Genomic DNA, 23337 nt, shown 5'->3' with positions numbered 1-23337 from the left:
CTGTATCCCGGTACTGGTAACCCTATCCCGGTGTCCCCATCCCGGTATCACTATCCCAGTACCGGTGTCCTTATCACTACGCCGGTATCCCTGTATCCCTATGCCAGTATCGCTATCCCGGTACCGGTGCCCTTATCCCGGTGCCGGTATCCCTATCCCGGTATCACTCCCCCTGTATCCCGATACCGGTGTCCCGATCCCTGTATCCCGATCCCTGTATCCCTATCCCGGTATCACTCCCCCTGTATCCCGATCCCGATATCGCTCTCCCTGTATCCCGATATCGGTGTCCCGATCCCAGTGCCCCGATCCCGACCCCTGTATCCCTATCCCGATATCGCTCTCCCTGTATCCCGATCCCAGTGCCCCGATCCCTGTATCCCGATCCCGATATCGCTCTCCCTGTATCCCGATACCGGTGTCCCGATCCCCGTATCCCGATCCCTGTATCCCGATCCCGATATCGCTCTCCCTGTATCCCGATACCGGTGTCCCGATCCCCGTATCCCGGTCCCGATGCGCGTTTCCCGGTGTCGCTGCTCCCGGTCCCACCCGGCTTGCGCTGGCCCCACGCGGACACGTGCGCGGCCGCACGTGCCTCGCGCCGGGCCCCGCCCACCCCGTTCGCTCATTGGCTCCCGCGCCCCAGTAGCGGGCGGATCCTCCGCGCCGCGCCACGCCCCCTCGCTCCTGGTTGGCCGGCGCTGCCCAATGCGGAGCCGCCCCGCAGCTGATTGGGCGGAGGAGGTGGGGGCAGCGGCCACGCCCCTCCATGTGGAGACACAGGTTCCGCGCTGGGGGGGTCTTCGGCTCCGCCCCCTTTCCCCTCCCCGCTGCCTCTCACCAATGGGCGGTGACTTTGGCCGCACGTCACGGCCAATAGGGAGGGAGGGGCGGGGCTGAACCGTGTTACATAATGAAGAGGGGGCGGGAGGGCGCGCGGACCAGCACGTGGGGGGAGGAGTGCACCTTGGTGACGTCAGGGAGAAGAGGCGTGGTAAGAGTTTAGGGGGCGTGGTTTATAAAGGGGCGTGGCTTATAAAGGGGGCGGGGCGAGGGAGCCAGCCCAGGCCCCCCCCCACGTCCCCCAGCGCCCCCATGAGCCCTCCTTTGAGCCCCCCAACCCCTCCCAGCCACCCTTGACCCCCCAATGAGCCCCATGACCCCCCCATCCCCTGACCCCCCCCTTTCCCCCATCCCCCCCTAATTCCCCCCATCCCCCCCTCATCGCCCTGGGGATGGAGCCCCCTCCCCCCCATTTCCCCCCCCTCCCCCCCCCTTGGGGGTATTTAACCCGGGTCCAGCCGCCCCCCATCCCCCCCCCACCATGCTGCTGCCGCTGCTGCTGCTGTTGGGGGCCCTGCCCCCTGCCCTCTCTGCTGGTGAGTGCCCCCCCCCATCACCCCAAAGTGGGGACCCCCCCTTGGGGACCCCAGGGCTGAGTTTGAGGGGGGGGTCCTCATCTCAGAGCCCCCCCCCAAAATCTCTATTTCCCCCCCCCCCACAGGTCCCCATTGGACGTATGAGGGTGAGTGAGGCCGCGGACCCACACCGGCACCCCCAAATTGGGGAGGGGGGGGATGGATGGGTGCAGCCCTCCCAAACCCCTCACCCTGTTCCCATAGAGCTGGGTACCCATAACCCCCCCCCAAGACCCCTGGGTCCCCCCATTTAGATGTAGATGAAAGGGTCCCCCCCCTACTTCTTTGTGTGCCCCCAAATGGGAGCTGGGTGCTTGGGTGCCCCCCCCTTTCCCGGTGTCCCCTTGGGTCCCCACCGTGCTCCAATGCTCCCATTGTGCTCCCTTACATAAAGCTCCATCCCCGCTGCCAAATCCAATTAGGATCCGATCCCAGTTAAACCCCATCCCATTGGGGACCCCCCCCCCCCCCCTCTGCCTTTGTCCCCGCTCCCCGAGCCGGAAAGGATTAAAGGGAATTGGGAAGATCCCGGGGTCAAGCGGGGCCATTCCCGACGTCAGGAACACCGGGATCACCCCCCCCCCCCCCGTAGGTCCCCATGGGCAGCACCATTGGCCCGAGGGGTACCCGGTGTGCGGGGGCCGCGCTCAGTCCCCCATCGACATCCGGGTAACGGGGGTGCAACCGGACCCTTCGCTGCCCCCGATCCGCCCCGAGGGGTACGAGAGCCCCGGGGCTGAGCTGCTGGAGCTGAGCAATAACGGGCACACGGGTAACGGGGGGGACGGGAATGGGGGTACGGGAACGGGGGGTACGGGAATTGGGGGGGACCGGGATTCGGGGGGACCGGGATTTGGGGGGGGAATCGGGATTGAAGGGGAGGCGGGATTGGGGGGGATTGGGGGGGGACCGGGATTGGGGGGTACGGGAATTGGGGGGGTACCGGGATTGGGGGGGGTTGGGGAGCTACCAGGATTGGGGGGGTACCGGGATTGGGGGGGAACCGGGATTGGGGGCGGGAATTGGGGATCGGGATTGGGGGGCAACCGGAATTGAGTTGGGACCGGGATTGGGGGGTACCGGGATTGGGGGGGGGACCCGGATTGGGGGGGAGCCCGTTCTGGGGGGGGACCGGGATTTGGGGGGTACGGGAATTGGGGGGGACCGGGATTGGGGGGACCTGGATTGGGGGGGGGGATCGGGATTGAAGGGGAGGTGGGATTGGGGGGGATAGGGATTGGGGGGTACTGGGATTGGGGGGGGGATCGGGATTGGGGGGGGGATTGAGGGGTACGGGAATGGGGGGGATCGGGATTGGGGGGGACCGGGACTGGAGGGGAACGGGATTGGGGGGGAACAGGGATTGGGGGAGACTGGGATTTGGGGGGGGATCGGGATTGAAGGGGAGGCGGGATTGGGGGGGACCGGGATTGGGGGGATCGGGAATTGGGGGGTTCGGGATTGGAGGGGAACGGGATTGGGGGGGGAACCGGGATCGGGGGGGGGGATCGGGACTGGGGGGAACCGCGAGTGGGGGGGGCACCGGGATTGGAGGGGATCGGGACTGGGGGAGGCACCGGGATGGGGGTTCCCGACCGGCCCCGTGTCCCCGCAGCGGTGCTGGAGCTGCCGCGGGGGCTGCGGCTGCGGGGGCTCCCCGGGATCTTCGCCGCGGAGCAGCTCCACTTCCACTGGGGAGGAGCCGGGGGGCGCGGGGGCGCCGAGCACCTGGTGGAGGGGAACCGGGCGGCTGCGGAGGTACCGGGGGGGGGATTGGGAATGCGATGGGAAAGGGATGGGAATGGGGTGGGAAAGAGGATGGGAATGGGAAATGGGATGGGAATGGGAAAGGGATGGGAATGAGGTGGGAAATGGGAAAGGGATGGGAATCAGGTGGGAAATGGGATGGGAATGGGATAGGAAATGGGGTGGGAATGGGAAAGGGATAGAAATGAGGTGGGAAATAGGATGGAAATGGAGAATGGGATGGGAATGGGAAAGGGATTGGAATAAGGTGGGAAACGGGATGGGAATGGGAATGAGGTGGGAAACAGGACGGGAATAGGAAATGAGATGGGAATAAGGTGGGAAATGGAATGGGAAAGGGAGAGGAACAAGGTGGGAAATGGGATGGGAATAGGAAATGGGATAGGAATGGGGTGGGAAATAGAATGGGGATGGGAAAGGGATTCGAATAAGGTGGGAAACGGGATGGGAATGGGATGGGAATGGGGAATGAGATGGGAATAAGGTGGGAAATGGAATGGGAAAGGGAGAGGAACAAGGTGGGAAATGGGATGGGAATAGGAAGTGGGATAGGAATGGGAAATGGAATGGGAATGGGAAATGATGGGATAGGAATGGGAAATGGAATGGGAATGGGATAGCAGTGAGGTGGGGATGGGAAATGGGGTGGGAACGAGGTGGGAAATGGTGCAGGGAAGGGGAAAAGGGTCCTGGTGCGGGAGCAGCCGAGGCAATGGGGCTGTGGAGCGGGGATGGGGTCAGAAGGGAAGGGGGTGATGGGGGGGTCCCTGCTCTGCCCCCCCCCCCAGATGCACGTGGTGCACTACGATGCCGGGCGCTACGGCAACGCCAGCGAGGCGCAGCATCACAGCGGGGGGCTGGCTGTGCTGGGGGTGCTGCTGGAGGTACCCACCCCCCCCAAAACCATCCCAACCCCCCCCAAAACACCCTGAAACCATCCCAAAACACCCCCAAAACACCCCAAAACCATCCCCAAACACCCCTAAAACATCCCAAAACACCCCAAAACCATCCCAAAACATGCCAAAAGCATACCAAAACACCCCAAAACCATCCCCAAACACCCCAAAACCCCTCTAAACTCCCCCAAAACCTCTCTAAACCGCTCTAACCCCCCCCAAAACCCATCTAAACCCCCCAAAACTCCTCTAAAACCCCCCAAAACCCCTCATAAAGCCTCCCAAAACCCCTCTAACCCCCCAAAATCGCCCAAATTCCTCTAAACCCCCAAAGCCCCTCTAACCCCAAAACCCCTCTAAACCCCCCGTCACCCCCCCATTCCCCCCCCAGGTGGGTGCTGCCCCCCACCCCGCCTACGCCAACATCCTGAGGCACCTGAGCAGCATCCGCTACGCTGGTGAGTGCCGGGGCGCTGATGGTGAACCCCATGGAGAAACGGGGGGGGGACCCCAAATTCCTCCTCCCCCCCCCAATTCCTCCTCCCTCCCAATTCCTTCTCCCCCCCCAAATTCCTCCCCCAATTTCCTCCTTGCCCCCAATTCCTCCCCCCCAATTCCTCCTCCCCCGAAATTCCTCCTCCTCCCCAAATTCCCCCTCCCCCCCAAATTCCTCCTCCCCCCCCAAATTCCTTCTCCCCCCCAATTCCCCTCCCCCCCAAATTCCTCCTCCCCCCCCAAATTCCTTCTCCCCCCCAATTCCCCTCCCCCCCCCAGGTCAGAGCACCTCCATCCCCTCCTTCAGCCTGCGGGCGCTGCTGCCCCCCCGCCTGGATCTCTATTACCGGTACAACGGGTCCCTGAGCACCCCCCCCTGCTCCCAGGGCGTCCTCTGGACCCTGCTCCGGGAGCCCGTGCGCATCAGCCAGGCCCAGGTGAGGGGAGAGCACCCCGGGATGGGGGGGGAGGCAAAATCCAGCCCCCCCCCATATTCCATGTGTTCCCCCATATACCATGTATCCCCACCATATTCCATGTCCCCTCTCCATATTCCATGTGTTCCCCTCATATTCCATGTGTTTCCCCCCATATTCCATGTATTCCCCGCATATTCCATGTGTTCCCTTCATATTCCATGTATCCCCCCATATTCCATGTATCCCCCATATTCCATGTGTTCCCCCATATTCCATGTATCCCACCCCATATTCCGTGATCCCCCTATATTCCATGTGTACCCCCCATATTCCATGTGTTCCCCCATATTCCATGTATCCCCCCTATATTCCATGTATCCCCCTATATTCCATGTGTTCCCCCATATTCCATGTGTTCCCTCCATATTCCATGTGTTCCCCCCATATTCCATGTGTTCCCCCCATATTCCATGTGTTCCCCTCATATTCCATGTATTACCCTCACATTCCATGTGTTCCCCCCCATATCCCATGGATCCCATATTCCATGTGTTCCCCCCATATCCCATGTATCCCCCCCATATCCCATGTATCCCATATCCCATGTATCCCATATCCCATGTATCCCCCCCATATCCCATGTATCCCATATCCCATGTATCCCCCCCATATCCCATGTATCCCCCATATCCCATGTATCCCTCCCTCCCATATCCCATGTATCCCCCCCATATCCCATGTATCCCATATCCCATCCCCCATATCCCATGTATCCCCCCCATATCCCATGTATCCCCCCCATATCCCATGTATCCCATATCCCATGTATCCCCCCCATATCCCATGTATCCCCCCCATATCCCATGTATCCCATATCCCATGTATCCCATATCCCATGTATCCCCCCCATATCCCATGTATCCCATATCCCATGTATCCCCCCCATATCCCATGTATCCCACCCATATCCCACGTTGTTCCCCCCGTATCCCCCATCCCTTCCAGCTGGAGCAGCTCCAGGGAACCCTTTACAGCACGGAAGCATCCGAGGCCGAGCCCCGCCCCCTCCGGGATAACTTCCGGCTGCCCCAGGAGCTCCACCAGCGCGCGGTGCTCTGCTCCCTGCCCCGGGGTCAGGATGGGGACCCCCCCCCCCCCCCGTACCCCGCAAACGGCTCCTGGAGCCCCCCCCCCCCTACCCCGCAAACGGCTCCTGGAGCCCCTCCCCCCCCGTACCCCTCAAACGGCTCCTGGAGCCCCCCCCCACCCCCTGTACCCCCTCAAACGGCTCCTGGAGCCCACTTCCCCCCCCCCGTACCCCTCAAATGGCTCCTGGAGCCCCCCCCACCTGCACTGGGTGCAAGGCACCGGTGCTGAGCCCTGGCTCTTCTCTTGCAGCACCCGAGGGGTATTCAACAGGTAGGGATGGGATGGGATGGGATGGGATGGGATGGGATGGGATTGGATGGGATGGGATTGAATGGGATGAGATGGGGACGGGATGGATGGGATAGGACAGGTGAAATAGGATTGGATGAGATGGGAGAGATGGCGTGGGATGGGATGGATGGGATGGGATGGATGTGATAGATGGAATAGGATGGGATGAGATGGGAGGGATGGGATGGATGGGATAGATGGGATGGGATAGGATGGGGTGAGATGGGATGGGATGAGATGGGATGGATGGGATAGGATAGATGGGATAGGATGGGATGAGATGGGATAGGATGGGGTGAGATGGCATGGAAAGGGATGGATGGGATTGAATGGGATGGGATGAGATGGGATGGATGGGATTGAATGGGCTGATAGATAGGGTGGGGTGGGATGGATGGGATAAGATCAGGTGGGATGGATGGGATGAGATGGGATGGATGTGATGGGATGAGATGGGGTGGATGCGATGGGGGGGGGTGGGATTTGGGGTTCACCCCAACAATACCCCTAAGGTGAAGGCATCGCCATCATCATCGGCGCCCTGGGCGCCTGCATCGGCCTCTTCCTCAGCATCCACTTGGTGGCCAAGAGGCTGCGGTGAGAGGCTCCGGTCCCCCCCATCCCCAACCCCCCCACCCCCCCAAGGGCTGTCTCAGGGTCACCTCAACCCCTTTTTACCCCCCCCCCCCCCCCAAAGCAGCGCGAGGAGGACCCAGGAGCAGGACATCGTGTTCAAAGCCTCCTCCCATCGTGCCCCCTCCAACCACAGCCACCCCTGAACCCCCCCAGTGGGGGGGTCTCAATGCCCCCCCCATGGTGTGACAGAAATAAAGCCCTTTCCCCATCCCCCCCCTTTCCATGGCTCTTTAATGGGGGGGGAATGGGGTTGGGATCGGTACTTGGACACCCCAGTGGGTCCCCCCCCCCTTGAAGTGGAAGCAGATGGGGGGGCCCAATCCTGCCCCCCCCCCCCATGGCACCATCGCTCTTGTAAAAGGGTTTTACTCTGAATCCACAAAAATAATTTACCCCCCCCCAAATTGCTCAGTCACCAATGGGGGGGGGCACAGCACCCCCAAAACCAGCTCTGTGCCCCCCCCCCAGAGCATCACCCCATTGCAACAGAGGCCAAGTGTGGGGGGGGTGGCAGCAAGGGGGATGTGATGGAAAGGGGGGGTCCTGCCCCGAGCCCCTCGATGTGGCTGCACCCTGGGAGGCCCAAGGGAAGATTCCCTAAATCCCATTGGGAAAGGGTTGGGATCGGGGGGCCCCCCTGTGGGCACCGGGGGGACCGAAGGGCAATGGGAGATTCCAGAGGCCGGGAATGGGGCTCTCAGTCCTCACAAGGCACCTGCAGCGCTGAGTACATCATCACTGTGCTCTCATCCTCCTGCTTACCTGGGGGGTGCAGGACCATCAGGAGCCCCCCCCATTGAACAAGAGGGTTGCAAACAGGAGCTCTTCACCCCCATCCCACCCCCCAACACCCCAAAAGGGGCAGGGACCCCCCCCATACTCACAGGAGAGGCACTTGAGGACGTTGTGGAGGGAGCCCCCAGCAGTGATGAAGGCCCAGAGGCCCGTGCCCAGGGTGATGATGAAGATAGGGATGAGGCTGGCTTCGTACCAGGGGTTCAGGAATGTCTTGGGGTGGAGAGGGATGCGTTGGGAATGGGATGGGGATGGGGGGAGCAGATCCAACCCCTTGAAGGCTTCAAGTCCTACCCAAGGGTTTCCCAGTGGGAAAAGCCCATTGAGACCCCCCCCAATGGATCCAGAGGCTGAAGCAGCACTTGGGGTGTCCCTTGGGGTGTGGGGGGGCAGATCCAACCCCTTGAAGCCTTCAAGTCCTACCCAAGGGTTTTCCAGTGGTAATCGCCCATTGAGACCCCCCCAATGGATCCAGAGGCTGAAGCAGCACTTGGGGTGTCCCTTGGGGTGTGTGGGGGGGCACTCACCAGCCCCGAGGTGAGGAGGTGACTGGTGACCACCAGCCCCAGGCCCCAGTAGCGCCGGCGCTCGCAGGCATCGAAGAAGACGATGCCCCAGAAGGTGTGGAGCAGAACCAGGGCCATGGTGATGAAGGCTGCAAAAGGGGGGGGGGAAGAGACTTCAGACCCCCCCCTCCTTCCTCTTCCTCCCATTGGGGAAGGGCCCTGCTCCAGCCCCACCTGAGGTGATGAAGTAATAGGGGGAATCCCCATGGATGCCAACGGTCCCCGGCCCCATGGAGCTGGCCAGGATGTTGGTGATGGAGAAGGTGCCGCTGATGATGCCAAAGGAGAGGCCGGAGACTGTGGGAGGAGAAGGCCATAAATCAGCACAGGGGAAAGGGGAAGAGCTGGGAATGGTGCTGGGTTGGTATCTGTGATTCCCATTGTTGGGAAGCCCCAATGGGAAGAGTAGGGGCAGGCTGGTGCTCACCATAAGCCATCTGCCGCAGGGAGAGGGGGGATCGCCCGTCCTCGCTGATGGTCCCCAGCCCTTCATCGGCTTTCCTGCAGGGATGAAAGAGGAGGGAACAGGGAGAAGGGGTCGGACCCAGCCCATGGGATGGGTTCAAAGGGACCTTCAAGCCCCATCCCTTATCCAAAGCCTCTCGTTTAGGTGCTAAGAGGGGCAATGGGGGAATAGGGAGAAGGGGTCGGACCCAGCTCATGGGATGGGTTAAAAGGGACCTTCAAGCCCCATCCCTTATCCAAAGCCTCTCATTTAGGTGCTAAGAGGGGCAATGAGGGAATAGGGAGAAGGGGTCGGAGCCAGCTCATGGGATGGGTCCAAAGGGACCTTCAAGCCCCATCCCTTATCCAAAGCCCCTCATTTAGGTGCTAAGAGGGGCAATGGGGGAACAGGGAGAAGGGGTCGGCCCCAGCTCATGGGATGGGTTCAAAGGGACCTTCAAGCTCCATCCCTTATCCAAAACCCCTCATTTAGGTGCTAAGAGGGGCAGGATGCTCTCTATGGGCTCTGGGGGTGCAGCCCCACATATAAGGGGGGGTGCGTGTCCCCTGTGGGTCACGTGGGAGGTTCTGGGGTCCCCTGTGGGTCACGTGGGAGGTTCTGTGGTCCCCTGTGGGTCACGTGGGAGGTTCTGGGGTCCCCTGTGGGTCACGTGGGAGGTTCTGGGGTCCTCTGTGGGTCACGTGGGAGGTTCTGGGGTCCCCTGTGGGTCACGGGGGAGGTTCTGGGGTCCCCTGTGGGTCACGTGGGGGTTCTGGGGTCCCCTGTGGGTCACGTGGGAGGTTCTGGGGTCCCCTGTGGGTCACGTGGGAGGTTCTGGGGTCCCCTGTGGGTCACGTGGGGGGTTTTGGGGTCCCCTGTGGGTCACGGGGGAGGTTCTGGGGTCCCCTGTGGGTCACGTGGGGGGTTCTGGGGTCCCCTGTGGGTCACGTGGGAGGTTCTGGGGTCCCCTGTGGGTCACGTGGGAGGTTCTGGGGTCCCCTGTGGGTCACGGGGGAGGTTTTGGGGTCCCCTGTGGGTCACGTGGGGGATTCTGGGGTCCCCTGTGGGTCACGTGGGAGGTTCTGGGGTCCCCTGTGGGTCACGGGGGAGGTTCTGGGGTCCCCTGTGGGTCACGGGGGAGGTTCTGGGGTCCCCTGTGGGTCACGTGGGAGGTTCTGGGGTCCCCTGTGGGTCACGGGGGAGGTTCTGGGGTCCCCTGTGGGTCACGTGGGAGGTTCTGGGTCCCCTGTGGGTCACGGGGGAGGTTCTGGGGTCCCCTGTGGGTCACGGGGGAGGTTCTGGGGTCCCCTGTGGGTCACGGGGGAGGTTCTGGGGTCCCCTGTGGGTCACGGGGGAGGTTCTGGGGTCCCCTGTGGGTCACGGGGGAGGTTCTGGGGTCCCCTGTGGGTCACGTGGGAGGTTCTGGGGTCCCCTGTGGGTCACGTGGGAGGTTCTGGGGTCCCCTGTGGGTCACGTGGGAGGTTCTGGGGTCCCCTGTGGGTCACGTGGGAGGTTCTGGGGTCCCCTGTGGGTCACGTGGGAGGTTCTGGGGTCCCCTGTGGTTCACGTGGGAGGTTCTGGGGTCCCCTGTGGGTCACGTGGGAGGTTCTGGGGTCCCCTGTGGGTCACGTGGGAGGTTCTGGGGTCCCCTGTGGGTCACGTGGGAGGTTTTGGGGTCCCCTGTGGGTCACGTGGGAGGTTCTGGGGTCCCCTGTGGGTCACGTGGGGGTTCTGGGGTCCCCGTGGGTCACGTGGGAGGTTCTGGGGTCCCCTGTGGGTCACGTGGGGAGGTTCTGGGGTCCCCTGGGTCACGTGGGAGGTTCTGGGGTCCCCTGTGGGTCACGTGGGAGGTTCTGGGGTCCCCTGTGGGTCACGTGGGAGGTTCTGGGGTCCCCTGTGGGTCACGTGGGAGGTTCTGGGGTCCCCTATGGGGCGCTCACTTGAGCACTTTGAAGTAGGCGAAGCGGAAGAGCTCCTGCAGGAGCACGGAGCCGGCGGCGCCCACGAGGAGGAGCCCTCGCTGCGGCTGCGCCTGCGCCTGCGCCCGGGGCTCGCTCACCCGGAGCAGCAGGAACCAGAGCAGGGAGGCGAGGAGCAGCGCCACGAGCCAGAAGAAGGCTCTGGAGGAGGCACAAACACAGCACCCCCCCCCCCCCCACCGCCATTGAACACAGGCACAGGAGGAGGGGATGCGGGGCTGGGGAGGGGAGCGGTTTAGATCCAACCCCTCTCAGGGCCCAGTCCCATTCCCAGTCCCAAACCCCCTCAGGGCCCATTCCCCTTCCCTCAGTGCCCATTCGCATCCCCAACCCCTCTCAGGGCCCATTCCCACTCCCCTTCCCTCAGTACCCATTCCCCTTCTCCATCCCTCAGGGCCCATTCCCAGTCCCAAACCCCCTCAGGGCCCATTCCCCTTCCCTCAGTACCCGTTCCCCTTCTCCATCCCTTAGTGCCCATTCCCATTCCCCTTCCCTCAGTGCCCATTCGCATCCCCAAACCCCCTCAGGGCCCATTCCCCTTCCCTCAGTACCCATTCCCATTCTCCATCCCTTAGTGCCCATTCCCATTCCCCTTCTCTCAGGACCCATTCCCATTCCCCTTCCCAAACCCCCCCCGGTCCCCTTCCCTCAGGGCCCCTTCCCATTCCCAAAACCCCTCAGGTCCCCTTCCCCTTCCCTCAGATCCCATTCCCATTCCCAAACCCCTTCAGGGCCCGTTCCCATTCCTAAACCCCCTCAGTGCTCATTCCCCTTTGCAAACCCCCTCAGGTCCCCTTCCGCTTCCCTCAGGGCCCATTCCCAATCCCAAACCCCCTCAGGGCCCATTCCCATTCCCAAACCCCCGCAGTGCTCATTCGCATTCCCAAACCCCCTCAGGGCCCATTCCCATTCCCTCAGATCCCATTCCCCTTCCCCTTTCCTCAGGGCCCATTCCCAATCCCAAACCCCCTCAGGGCCCATTCCCATTCCCTCAGGGCCCATTCCCATTCCCAAACCCCCTCCGTGCTCATTCACCTTCCCTCAGTGCCCATTCCCAATCCCAAACCCCCTCAGGGCCCATTCCCAAACCCCCTCACGTCCCCTTCCCTCAGGGCCTACTCACAACCCCAAACCTCCTCAAGTCCCCTTCCCTCAGGCCCATTCCCATTCCCAAACCCCCTCAGAGCCCATTCCCATTCCCAACCCCCCCGGTACCGGTTCCCGCCCCGGTCCCGCTCTCACCCCGCCACCAGCACAAGGACCCGCAGCGGCTCCGCCGCCACCGTCAGCAGCACCAGGGCGAGCGCGGGCCCGAAGGCGATGGCGGCGCAGCCGAAGAACACGGCGGCGGCCATGGCGGCGCGCCGGGAGAGAGCGCCCCGCAGCGGCGGGTGGCGTGCGCCTATAGCGCCCCCTGGCGGTGGGAGGTCGCACAGGGGGTGTGTGTGTGTTGGGGGGGTAGGACCAGTGATGGGGATGCTGCAGTGATGGGGGGACGTCTATCTGTATCCCAAACCGGTGCCATCCTGACCCCCAAATTCCCCCCCCCTCCAGCCTGAATTGTTCCCTGTACTCCACGTTCCTCCTGCCCCCCAAATTCCCTCTCTGCCCTTCAAACTTCCCCTGCACCCCAAATTCCCTCCATAGCCCAAGCTCCCCACCTGGCAGTGGTGGGGTGCTGACCCTGCCCCACTGCCTGCAAAGGGGCAGGGGTGAGATGAAATGGAATCTTCCATCCTCACATCCAAGTTCCCATCTGGAATCTCAGCGGGATGGGAGAATCCCATCTCCTGGTGAGGAAATGGACTTTTGGGGTGCAACCAAGTCCTGCCTGGAGCATCCCAGTGTGGATGTTGTGGGGGGAACCTTGCACTGGGATCCAGCTCTGGAATGATCCCAGAGGAGCTGCCCCATCCCTGGCAGTGCTCAAGGCCAGGCTGGACACAGGGGCTTGGAGCATCCTGCTCCAGTGGAAGGGGTCCCTGCCTGTGGAATTGGATGAGCTGTAAGGTCCCTTCAACCCAAAGCATTCCTGGGTTCCATGACTGATATTCCTGACCCCCATCCACACCAAAAGGCAGGGAGATGCCTCCAGGATATCCTGGTAAAAGCAAAGAGATTCCATTCTGATTCATTTTATTACAAAACCCTTAGTACCAAATCCCACCTCAACCCATGCGAGCCACCAGGAAGAACAGAGCCCCCCAATCCGTTGCTCATGGAAGCACAACGGGGATACCAGGAGACCTCTTTGGACCCCATCTAGAGGAGCATCAACAGCTCCAGGTCTGTTCCCCACGGAGGTTTCATTGTTGAAGGCGGGACCTCGAGCTCCCACATCGGATTTGGGCTTGGGGTGTCCAGATTTGGGGTGGGGAAGGCACCACCTCACCCTGTGCAAGGTGGAGCTGCTCCAGCCTGGATCCCAATGGGTGCTGGTGGCATCGGCTTGGCTCAGTTCTTCTTGGTTTTGGGGGTGTCATACTTCCTCTTGCTGGAATACCACAGCAGCAATGGGATGCCAATGGAGGGCAGGGTCATCACACCAAAAGCTGCCCAATCCAGCTGCAAGAAGATGTTGGAAGAGTCAACCCAAAGCCATGTAGATGAGGCTTAAAGGCATCAGACTGTCCCTATGGGAAAGCTCGTGGCTCAAATCCCACCAGGGATCACTGGGATGCAGAGCTCTTGTTTGGGTGCAATCCATACCCAACACCCATCAAAGGTACTCACAAAATGTGGGGAGAACCTCCTGTCGAACTCCCTTTGTGCCAGGATCCCCCCCTGCCCCGGAGCACTGGTGAAACCAACCTGGAAAAGAGGGGGAAATGGGATGGGATCGGTTCCCTTTTCCTTCTGGAGCAGGGCCATGGATCATGGCCAGCCTTAAAGGGAAGGGAAACTGGTGCCCAATGGCACTCACCACAACCTGGCCCCCCTCCTGTGCCAGGTAGGTGATGGTGGCCGAGGTGAAGTTGAAGTAGCCGGCTTTGAGAGGCCGCAGCACCACGGTGTGGGACACGTTGCTGGCTCTGAGCAATGGGAGTTAAGGAAAAGGCTTGGATTCAGCTAAAGGAAAAGGGAGGAGATGGGGAAAGAGGAGCTGCAAACCAGAGGGAAAAGTCATCGGTGGAATCCTGAATGGGCTGGGTTGGAAGGGAGCTCAAAGCTCATCCAGTTCCAACCCATTCCAGCTCCTCAGCATCCTCACAGAGAGGAGTTTCTGCCTATGATCCCATCTCCATCCTCCCCTCTATCAGGTTAAAGCCGTTCCCCTTGGCCTGTCCCTGCATCCAAAGCCCTTTCCCAGGTTTCCTGCAGCCCCTTTAGGCACTGGAGCTGCTCCACATCCCTGTTGTGCTGCTCTGGGTCAGGCTCCAGGGGTGAGGAGGAGCACTGGGAGCGAGTCCATGGATACGGAGCGATCCTGTCCCACTTGACGTTGAGCATTCCAGAGACAATCCCAAAATCTTCCGGGGGGAAGGAATCATCCGAGAGCTCCACATCTAACGCTGCACTGAAGAGAGGGATGAGAAGGGGACATCAGCCTTGGCATTCCACACACAGAAGTCCATAGGGATCCTGGGTGAGGTGGTTTGGGAACAGAAGGTGGCAGATGGGGAGGGAAAGCAATGCAATGTAATGAGATGCTATAGGGAGAGGGCTGAAAGAAGAAAGCTGACATAGGGCAAAAAGGAAAGGCAACGAGGTGGGAAAGAGGTCCCAAAGCCCAGCGAGGGAGGCTGCGCCATGGGGAGCACGACACGGACCAACAGGAGAGAGAACAGGAGGAATCCCAGCTTCCACTTGGGAAACTCAGGGCCGGTGGGAGCAAAGGGAACAGCGCCTCATGGAGCTCGGGAAGCGGCTCCCGTCCATCCCCACACACATAAAGGTGGGGTTGATCCTTACCTGGAGCCCACGTTGTAGATGTTGTACTGCAGGGTCAGGTCCTTGCCCTCCACCGCGTACCGGTTCAGGAGGGCCTTGGAGGCCAAGAGCCGGGCGCCGTCCTCACAGCGGGCCACGGAGCACAGGGCGAGCACGGCGAGCGCCAGGAGCTTCATCTGGGAGCACAAACGGAAGGGAAGCGGGGATTTAACCATTAAATGCCCACACCGGAGCCCGCCGGTGCCCTCCGCTCCTCACCGTTCCGGTCCGGCCTCGCTCCTCCGGCCGCGTCAGCGCTGAGGCAGCCCCTCAGGGCCAACATGGCGGCCGGAAGCGGCCGCAGGGTACGCTGGGAAATGTAGTCCCAACCCCACCCCGCCAGTGTGCTTTTCCCAGTGCGCATGCGCGCTACGGCGCAGCCCCCTCCGCAACGCGCCTCAACCCAACTTGCTGCTGGGCGCCGCCTTCTCATTGGTCAGCGCGCCGCCGGGGCGAGTCGGGATTGGTCGGGGCGGGGCAGGTGGGCGGGGGTAGGGTGCGGCGGACACGGTGAGGCGGCAAGAAGCGCCCGGTGTCTCCAGAAGGTTCGGTGGTCGGAGCCGCTGTCGCCGCCATGTTGGGCCCGCGGCCTGTGCTGGTGCTCAGTGAGTGTCGGTGCCCAGCCCCGGGGGGGGGCTGCGGCGGGGTCGGGCCGGGATCAGCGCTAGGACCGGGGTTGGGGCCGGTTCTCTTCCCTTCTTCCCTTGCCGCCGCCATGTTGGGGTCGGGGCGGCCGCGTGGGCCCTCAGACAGCGCCCGCCCCGAGGCCTTCACCTCAAGGGGCCCCTGAGGAGCCTCGGATCCCCCCCAACTCCTCAGCGCTGCCTGCGGCCTCCTGGCCTGGCCTTGAGGCCCGAATCCCGTCCCCACGGGTGCTGTGAGGGGGGCGCTCGGCTGTGTTCGTGCAGTCACAGAAGGGGTTGGGTTGAAGGGAGCTTAAAGCTCGTTTAAAGCCATGGCGTGGCCTTGAGCACTGCCAGGGATGGGGCACCCAAACCCTCTCCGTTCAACCCATCCTAGTGGCCTGGGGAAGGGGTTTTGCCTCCCTAATACCGTTATTCCCCTTCAGCTCGTTGCTTTTTGCTACCCCATTTGCACCGTGTGCGCTGTGAGCACCGGGGTCCCTTTGCTGGCCCCCTGCTCCCCTTTGTGCTGCTTTTGTTCCGTCCCCATCCATCCCTTCCTGCCTTCAAGCGGTGCCCATCCAGGCTGGGGATGGAGGAAGAGCAGTGCAGAGCCTGGAGCATCCTTAAGGCAGAGAACGCAGGGATAAAACTGAGTTTAAACCAGGGTTTTTCTTTACCTATAGTATTATTTATACACGTGTTTTATATATGTATATATGCTATATATATGCATATTACATTATTGTATCATATGTTATCTATATCTATTATATGCATGTATATTAAAGAGTACTATATGCTTTCTCATATATATCTGTATTGTATATATGATTATTGTAATATATCTTTGTATGGTTATATATATATTTACATTATATATACATATATTGTAATGTATTACTATGTATATATTTGCATTATATATACATATATTGCATTATATATACATATATTGCATTGTATATACATATATTCTAATGTATTACTATGCATGTTTTCATTATATATACATATATTGTGTTATATATACACATATTACAATGTATTTTTGCATTACATATATTGTATATATATATATTGGCATTATATATACATATATTGTGTTACTATATGCTTTCCCATATAATAATGGGAGCATCTGGGTTAAAAGCTCCTGTGCAGCAGCTTCTGGGTTAGGTTTGGACTTAAAGAGATCAACTTCAAGCCTCTTTGTACTTCACTGGCCTCTTCCTTTCCCATATCCATAGGCCAGAACATGAAACGGGAGTCGGGGAGGAAAGTCCAGACTGGAAACATCACTGCTGCAAAGGTACCAGCTCCTGCCCTCATGCAGTGTGTGTGTGTGAATGGATGGGTCCAACTAAAGAGGGGAAAATGGGGATTTGGAGCTTTCTATCCCAACTCCAGAGCAGAAGCAGCATGGAAATGAGGTCTCAGTGCAACTGAATGGGGAGAGGTTCCCCTTTGTCCAATCTGGAGGTGTTTAAGCTTTGCCGTTGGGTTTAGGTGATGCCAGTCCCTGTGTTTCATTCCCACCCCAGAGAGGAGCTTCCTTCCATTGTCCCCCAGCTGCTTGTCCCATTATGGGGTGGTTTGGACCTTTTTGATGCCCTCCAACCCTCTTCATGTCCTTTGTTCCTCCTAGACCATAGCGGACGTGATCAGGACGTGTTTAGGACCACGAGCCATGATGAAGGTAAGAGCTTTGCTCAGGACCCTGTGTTGGAGGCTGTGTTGAGCCCCACATGACCAAGTGGTGCTTCTTGGCTTGCAGATGCTTCTGGACCCCATGGGTGGGATTGTGATGACCAACGATGGCAATGCTATTCTCAGAGAGGTGAGTGTCTGGGAGTGGGAATTTTAGGGATACCACTGAATCCGGGAATGGGTTGGGAAGGGACCTTAAAGCTCATCCAGTTCCGTGGGCAAAGACACCTTCCACTAGAGCAGGATGCTTCAGCCTGGCCTTGAGCACTGCCAGGCATGGGGAATGATGCTGGTTCATCCTCTCTGTTGGAAGCAGCAGGTTCTAACCAGCAGCACCAAGAGAGGGGCTTATAAGGGATGAAACGTGCCCTGCAAACACCCTTTCCCCTCAGAAGAGCAGGCTGGAGTCCTGGGCTTCAGTGTTCCATGGGAATTCCCTAGGGCTGGAATGATGCTGGAAGCTTCAGCTTGCATCTTCTGGCTCAGTGCCCTGTTTCCTGCTCCTGTCCAGATTCAGGTCCAGCATCCAGCTGCTAAATCCATGATAGAGATCAGCCGTACTCAGGATGAAGAGGTTGGAGATGGGACCACATCCGTCATCATCCTGGGTGAGGAGAGGGAAGGATGTGCCTTTGCTCCAGGGTTTCACCCTTTTGGCCCATCTCAGCCTGATAAATACCCTTTAATGGGACAGATATTCCTTATCTGGCCTTCCAAAGGTGAATCCTGGAATTCCAGGTTGGAGAAGACCTCAGGGATCATCTGCTCCAACCTTTCCAGGGGTATCATGACCTGGACTTGATGTTCCAACTAGCCCAGTGTTAAGTGTCCAACACTGGGGAGCCCATCACTTCCCTGGGGAGATTATTCCAATGGCTGGTTGCTCTCCCTGTGTGAAATTCCTTGTGGAATTCCATTGGGAATCTCCCCAGGAGTACCTTGGGCCCATCACCCCTTGTCTTTTCCATGGGATTCCATGTAAAAAGGGGGTCTCCACCTTTGTAACCACCCTTAAGAGTGGCACATTGGGATAAGCCTTCTCCAGGCTGCACATTCCCACCTCTACTTCCTAGCCCTTGGATCATCTTTGTGGATCCTCCCTAGCCCATGCTGTGTAACGGGGACCAAACCTAAGCCCAGTATTCCCAGTATGGCCTCCCCACACACATTGGACACAGCGGGACAACGACATCTTTATCCCTGCTTGGTGACGCTGCCTCTCTCTCCCGTTATTCCACAACTGAGGAAGTTTGAGGTGTGGGCTTTGCCTTACAGCTGGAGAGATGCTCTCTGTTGCTGAGCACTTCCTGGAGCAGCAGATGCACCCAACGGTGATCATCGGCGCCTACCGGAAGGCTCTGGATGACATGATCAGCATCCTCAAGAAGATCGGGTGAGTTCAGGCCTTGGGAAAGGGTTGGAAAAGAAGGGATTTGGTGGGAATAACCCTTTCCCCCATCGGGGCAGCACTCCCGTGGATGTGAACAACAAGGAGATGATGCTGAAGATCATCAAGAGCGCCATAAACACCAAGGCCATCAACCGGTGGTGCGAGCTGGCCTGCAGCATTGCCCTGGAGGCCGTGAGGACGGTGGAGCTGGAGGAGAACGGCAGGAAGGAGATCGACATCAAGAAATACGCCAAGGTGGAGAAGGTGAGCGTGTCCTGAGCTCCTTTTCCCATGGGAACCCAATGATTCCCAAGGGGAATGCTCCTAAAGTGGCCTCATGTTGGGCGCTGCGTGCAGCGGGCTGGATTGGGAGGGGTTTTCCTTTCTCGGAGGGTGGTTTGAGGAGTGGGGATGCTTTCCTAGAAAGCATAAAGAGTCACACAGTGTCCCAGTATGTTAGAGATTGGGGGGACCCCATAAGCTCATCCAGTCCAATCCCCCTGCAGAGCAGGAACACCCAGATAAGGTTACACAAGGATGCATCCAGGTGGGTTTTGATGCCTCCAGAGAAGGAGACTCCACAGCCTCCCTGGGCAGCCTGGGCCAGTGTTCTGGCACCTCACTGAGAAGGAGTTGAAGTGGAACCTCTTGTGCTCCAGTTTGTACCCATTGCCCCTTGTCCTATCATTGTTTGCCACTGAGAAGAGCCTGGCTCCAGCCTCGGGACACTCCCCCTTTATATATTTATATACACTGATAAGGTCATCCCTCAGTCTCCTCTCTCCAAACTATAGAGACCCAGCTCCCTCAGTCTCTCCTCATAAGGGAGATGCTCCACTCCCTTCATCATCTCAGGTGCCCTGCGCTGGACTCTCTCCAGCAGGTCCCTGTCCTTCTGGAACTGAGGGGCCCAGAACTGGACCCAATATTCCAGATGGGGTCTCACCAGGGCAGAGTAGAGGGGAAAGGGGACCTCTCTGGACCTACTGACCACCCCCCTTCTAATCCACCCCAGGATGCCATTGGCCTTCTTGGCCACAAGGGCACAGTGTCGGCTCATGGTCACCCTGTCGTCCATAGGACCCCCAGGTCCCTCTCCCCTACACTGCTCTCTAAGAGGTCGTTCCCCAGCCTATACTGGAACCTGGGGTTGTTCCTGCCCAGATGCAGGACTCTACACTTCCCCTTGTTCTATCCCATCCAGTTACTCCCTGCCCAACTCCAGCCTGTCCGGGTCTCACTGGAGACCTGGAGTACATGGATGCCTCATTCCCTCTTTTCCTGGGACAGATCCCAGGTGGCTTCAGTGAGGATTCCTGCGTGCTACGGGGGATCATGGTGAATAAAGATGTAACTCACCCCCGCATGAGGCGCCTCATCAAGAACCCCCGCATCGTCCTTCTCGATTGTTCCCTGGAATACAAGAAAGGGGAGAGCCAGGTAAAAAGCCCCAAAGGGAATGGCTGGGACCTCAAACCTCCTCCAAAGCCCCTTCCCCAGGTTTCCTGGGATGCTTCTCCCTGCTTCCTGCCCAGGAGGCATTGGGGGGGCTCAGATCCCTGTATCCAGGGGCTCTGGATGTAACCTGGGGGGGCTCATATCCCTGTATTGGGGGGCTCTGGATGTAACCTGGAGGGGTCGATCCCTGTAGGGCTCTGGATGTACCTGGGGTAGTCTGTATGGGGGCTCTGGATGTAACCTGGGGGCTCAGATCTGTATTGGGGGTCTGGATGTAACCGGGGGAGCTCAGATCCTGTATTGGGGGGCTCTGGATGTAACCTGGGGGGCTCAGATCCCTGTATTGGGGGGCTCTGGATGTAACCTGGGGGGGCTCAGATCCCTGTATTGGGGGGCTCTGGATGTAACCGGGGGGGGCTCAGATCCCTGTATTGGGGGGCTCTGGATGTAACCTGCATCTCTTTGTGTGCAGACTGACATCGAGATCACCCGTGAGGAAGACTTTGCCCGCATCCTGCAGATGGAGGAGGAATCCATCCAGCAGATGTGTGCAGACCTCATCAGGGTCAAACCAGACCTGGTCATCACAGAGAAAGGGATTTCAGGTACTGACCCGCTTCTTGGGGTTATCTCCATCTGAATGAGGCTCATCCTGGGTTAAATTCACCCTTTGGCACCTTCTGAACCCCTCAGAACCAACCTCATTTCCCCTTGGTTTGGGGCAGGTTTGTAGCTTCCTAACACAGAATTCCCCATTGCAAGGCCTGGATTTTGGGGCTGGAGGTTGCCTTGTTCTAAAGAGCATTTGGGATGCAGGGATGAGGGGCTTGAGGTTGCAGTTCTAAAGAGCATTTGGCTTGGCCAGGAATTGGAAGGCATCAAAAGAGCAATGAGGAGCCTCAAAAGCTGCCTTAAAGTGCATTTGGTTTCCCTTTGTAGCAGCTAATTGCATTTAATTAATGTAAAGAGCCTTAATTAGTGCTGAGGGGTGACTGAACCCCCCAAACCTGCTTGCAGACCTGGCCCAGCACTACCTGATGAGAGCCAACATCACGGCCATCCGCAGGGTGAGGAAGACGGACAACAACCGCATCGCCAGGTCAATGATGGCTCCCTCCTCCCTGGAGCCTCTCCTTTTCCTCCCATGCCATGGAATTGCTTCCTTCCCCCCCTTTCCCATCCCTATGGATGCATGACCGGCCCCTGGTTCCTGTGCAGGGCCTGTGGAGCTCGCATCGTGAGCCGCACGGATGAGCTGCGGGACGAGGATGTGGGTACCGGGGCCAGGCTTTTTGAGGTGAAGAAGATTGGGGATGAGTATTTTGCCTTCATCACCGACTGCAAGGAGCCCAAGGCCTGCACCATCGTCCTGCGGGGAGCCAGCAAGGAGATCCTGGCTGTGAGTTCCTGCGGGTTCTGCCTCTCCTCCTCCTCCTTGGGGCAGTCGCTGCTTCCCTTCGGAGCAGCTCGAAGCCAAGTCCAGGTTTCCTTTGGGTTCTGGAGCTGCGGAATTCCCATCTCATCCATTCTCTGCAAGGGAATCAGAGCCTGCCCACAGCTTTCCATAGGGACCATGGGATGATTTGGGTTGGAGGGGAGCTTAAAGCCTCTTGTCCTCTCCATCCCTTGGTCCAGGTTTCCTGCTGCCCCTTTAGGCACTGGAGCTGCTCTAAGCTCTCCCCTTAAGGAGCCTCCTTCTCCCTTCTGCTGCTCCCAGCACTAGGAGGGGGGAGTTATGATCCCATTCCCATACCCCTGCTCCCATCCCCATATCCCTCATCCCATATCCCTGTTTCCATCTCCGTATCCCTCATCCCATATCCCTGCTCCCATCCCTGTATCCCCACTCCCATCCCCGTATCCCTCATCCCGTATCCCCGCTCCCATCCCTGTATCCCTCATCGCATATCCCTGCTCCCATCCCCGTATCCCTCATCCCCGCTCCCATCCCCATATCCCTGCATCCATCCCTGTATCCCCGCTCCCATCCCCGCATCCCTCATCCCATATCCCTCATCCCGCTCCCATGCCCGTGTCCCTCCGCCCGCAGGAGGTGGAGCGGAACCTGCAGGACGCCATGCAGGTCTGCCGCAACGTCCTGCTGGACCCGCAGCTGGTGCCGGGCGGGGGAGCCACGGAGATGGCCGTGGCGCAGGCACTGACCGAGAGATCCAAAGGGATCACGGGGGTGGAGCAGTGGCCGTACCGGGCCGTGGCCCAGGCGCTGGAAGTGATCCCTCGCACCCTCATCCAGAACTGCGGCGCCAGCACCATCCGGCTGCTGACCTCGCTCAGGGTAAGCGGGGATCATGGGGTTCCCATTGGAGCCACAGCCAGGCCCTGGGGGAGGTTCTGCATTGAAGGATCCCAGTGCTCAAGGATTTGATGGGGGGATTTGAAGGCTTTGTGGTGGATTCCCAAGCATGGAAACTCGAATGGGTTGGGTTGAAGGGAGCTTACAACCATTGAACACAGCCACAGCTTCTCCCTTTAACCCTTCCCAGTCTCCCACCACCTCCATGGGGAAGAGATTCCCAAGATCCCATTTAACCCTTCCCTCTCCCAGTTGGAGCCGTTCCTCCTCAACCCATCCCTTGTCCAAAGCCATTCCCCCCCCGCCTTGTCCTGTCCATCCCTTGTCCAGCTTCCCACTGGAAAGGCCACACAGAGGCCTCCTCAGACGATCCCAAGTGGTGATCCCGACATTCCCAACAGGCAAAACACACTCAGGACAACAGCCAGACATGGGGGGTGAATGGGGAGACCGGAGCCTTGGTGGATATGAAGGAGCTGGGGGTCTGGGAGCCATTGGCTGTCAAGCTGCAGACCTACAAGACAGCGGTGGAGGTGAGGATTTAGGGGGGCTCCTGGGGTTGCTCCATGGGGCTGGAGTTCCGGACTGGTTCCCAATGCTCTCTCTCCATAGACGGCTGTTCTCCTGCTCCGCATCGATGACATCGTGTCCGGGCACAAAAAGAAGGGGGATGAGAAGAGCCAGGCCCCGGCAGCACCGGAGCCAGCCCAGGAATGAGCTCCGGGAATGAGGGATCCCATGGGGAAAGAACCAAGCCAGCACCCGGCTTGCTGGGGCTGAAGCTTTAGGGTGGGAGGGGGCTCAGTGCCCTGCTCAGGGTGCATGGGAATGGCAGGCTCTGGAATGGCACGGTTTGCTTGGGAAATAAACCCAATCACGGCATTCCAGGGCCTTTTGAATGGGGGGGATCCCATAAATACCAGGGAATGGTGCTGGGGTTCGGGAAAGGAGCCCTTGGGGTTCTCCCTGTCCTTTCCAGGCAGGAGCAGAATCACTTCCCTGTGGCAAGTGGAAGCCATTCCCCCTTATCCCACCCCTCCATCCCTTTGT

The 23337-nt window shown here is 59.3% G+C and overlaps 4 protein-coding genes across 6 annotated transcripts; 2 read left to right on the top strand and 2 right to left on the bottom strand.

Moving 5' to 3' along the window:
- Positions 1-916: 916 nt before the first annotated feature.
- CA14 (carbonic anhydrase 14) lies at positions 917-7220 on the top strand. Its single transcript, XM_061375300.1, has 11 exons — positions 917-997; positions 1508-1520; positions 2014-2193; positions 3037-3179; positions 3977-4072; positions 4479-4545; positions 4862-5019; positions 6007-6133; positions 6400-6420; positions 6954-7038; positions 7142-7220. The coding sequence occupies exons 1-11, from the start codon at positions 917-919 to the stop codon at positions 7218-7220; spliced, it is 1050 nt and encodes a 349-aa protein (XP_061231284.1).
- A 514-nt stretch (positions 7221-7734) lies between these two features.
- Positions 7735-12251, bottom strand: APH1A (aph-1 homolog A, gamma-secretase subunit). Of its 2 annotated transcripts, XM_061375316.1 has the most exons (7): positions 12105-12251; positions 10824-11003; positions 8866-8939; positions 8613-8735; positions 8400-8527; positions 7962-8085; positions 7735-7839 (listed from the first exon to the last, which is right to left on the bottom strand). In XM_061375316.1, the coding sequence occupies exons 1-7, from the start codon at positions 12215-12217 to the stop codon at positions 7775-7777; spliced, it is 807 nt and encodes a 268-aa protein (XP_061231300.1). In that variant the 5' UTR covers positions 12218-12251; the 3' UTR covers positions 7735-7774. The 2 variants fall into 2 exon arrangements, with proteins under 2 accessions (XP_061231300.1, XP_061231301.1); XM_061375317.1 differs by lacking the exon at positions 8866-8939 and having other exon boundaries at positions 10824-10858.
- Positions 12252-12981: 730 nt separating this feature from the next.
- SSR2 (signal sequence receptor subunit 2) lies at positions 12982-15076 on the bottom strand. Of its 2 annotated transcripts, XM_061375308.1 has the most exons (6): positions 15012-15076; positions 14775-14929; positions 14281-14379; positions 13786-13894; positions 13596-13673; positions 12982-13427 (listed from the first exon to the last, which is right to left on the bottom strand). In XM_061375308.1, exons 2-6 carry the CDS (start codon positions 14927-14929, stop codon positions 13317-13319), a joined length of 552 nt encoding a protein of 183 aa, XP_061231292.1. In that variant the 5' UTR covers positions 15012-15076; the 3' UTR covers positions 12982-13316. The 2 variants fall into 2 exon arrangements, with proteins under 2 accessions (XP_061231292.1, XP_061231291.1); XM_061375307.1 differs by lacking the exon at positions 15012-15076 and having other exon boundaries at positions 14775-14970.
- Positions 15077-15307: 231 nt separating this feature from the next.
- On the top strand, positions 15308-23051 carry CCT3 (chaperonin containing TCP1 subunit 3). The gene is made up of 14 exons (XM_061375145.1): positions 15308-15397; positions 16666-16727; positions 17064-17114; positions 17193-17255; positions 17637-17733; positions 18401-18518; positions 18593-18779; positions 19806-19955; positions 20446-20578; positions 20991-21072; positions 21192-21372; positions 22024-22269; positions 22689-22820; positions 22900-23051. The coding sequence occupies exons 1-14, from the start codon at positions 15367-15369 to the stop codon at positions 23002-23004; spliced, it is 1638 nt and encodes a 545-aa protein (XP_061231129.1). The 5' UTR covers positions 15308-15366; the 3' UTR covers positions 23005-23051.
- The last annotated feature ends 286 nt before the right edge of the window (positions 23052-23337 follow it).

Source organism: Neopsephotus bourkii, unplaced genomic scaffold (assembly GCF_033783945.1).
Source record: "Neopsephotus bourkii isolate Nb327-2 ecotype Australia unplaced genomic scaffold, CSIRO-AGI_Nbou_v1 NB_1660, whole genome shotgun sequence".
NCBI classification, from domain to species: domain Eukaryota; kingdom Metazoa; phylum Chordata; class Aves; order Psittaciformes; family Psittacidae; genus Neopsephotus; species Neopsephotus bourkii.
The sequence above is the reverse complement of the archived record's forward strand: the minus strand, read 5'-3'. Positions and strand labels throughout refer to the sequence as shown.

Excerpts from the sequence above, each read along its gene's own strand:
- APH1A (XM_061375316.1), bottom strand. The coding sequence starts at position 12,217 with ATGGCCGCCGCCGTGTTCTTCGGCTGCGCCGCCATCGCCTTCGGGCCC. Across the intron at positions 8,528-8,612 it reads CTATTACTTCATCACCTCAG|CCTTCATCACCATGGCCCTG; the intron begins GTGGGGCTGGAG and ends CCCCTTTTGCAG. Across the intron at positions 8,086-8,399 it reads ACCTCCTCACCTCGGGGCTG|ACATTCCTGAACCCCTGGTA; the intron begins GTGAGTGCCCCC and ends CTCCACCCCAAG.
- CCT3 (XM_061375145.1), top strand. The coding sequence starts at position 15,367 with ATGTTGGGCCCGCGGCCTGTGCTGGTGCTCA. Across the intron at positions 15,398-16,665 it reads GCGGCCTGTGCTGGTGCTCA|GCCAGAACATGAAACGGGAG; the intron begins GTGAGTGTCGGT and ends CCATATCCATAG. Across the intron at positions 17,115-17,192 it reads GACCACGAGCCATGATGAAG|ATGCTTCTGGACCCCATGGG; the intron begins GTAAGAGCTTTG and ends CTTGGCTTGCAG.
- SSR2 (XM_061375307.1), bottom strand. The coding sequence starts at position 14,968 with ATGGTTAAATCCCCGCTTCCCTTCCGTTTGTGCTCCCAGATGAAGCTC. Across the intron at positions 13,674-13,785 it reads AGGAGGGGGGCCAGGTTGTG|GTTGGTTTCACCAGTGCTCC; the intron begins GTGAGTGCCATT and ends CCTCTTTTCCAG. Across the intron at positions 13,428-13,595 it reads GGAGGTTCTCCCCACATTTT|CTGGATTGGGCAGCTTTTGG; the intron begins GTGAGTACCTTT and ends ATCTTCTTGCAG.
- CA14 (XM_061375300.1), top strand. The coding sequence starts at position 917 with ATGAAGAGGGGGCGGGAGGGCGCGCGGACCAGCACGTGGGGGGAGGAG. Across the intron at positions 3,180-3,976 it reads GGAACCGGGCGGCTGCGGAG|ATGCACGTGGTGCACTACGA; the intron begins GTACCGGGGGGG and ends CCCCCCCCCCAG. Across the intron at positions 6,421-6,953 it reads ACCCGAGGGGTATTCAACAG|GTGAAGGCATCGCCATCATC; the intron begins GTAGGGATGGGA and ends AATACCCCTAAG.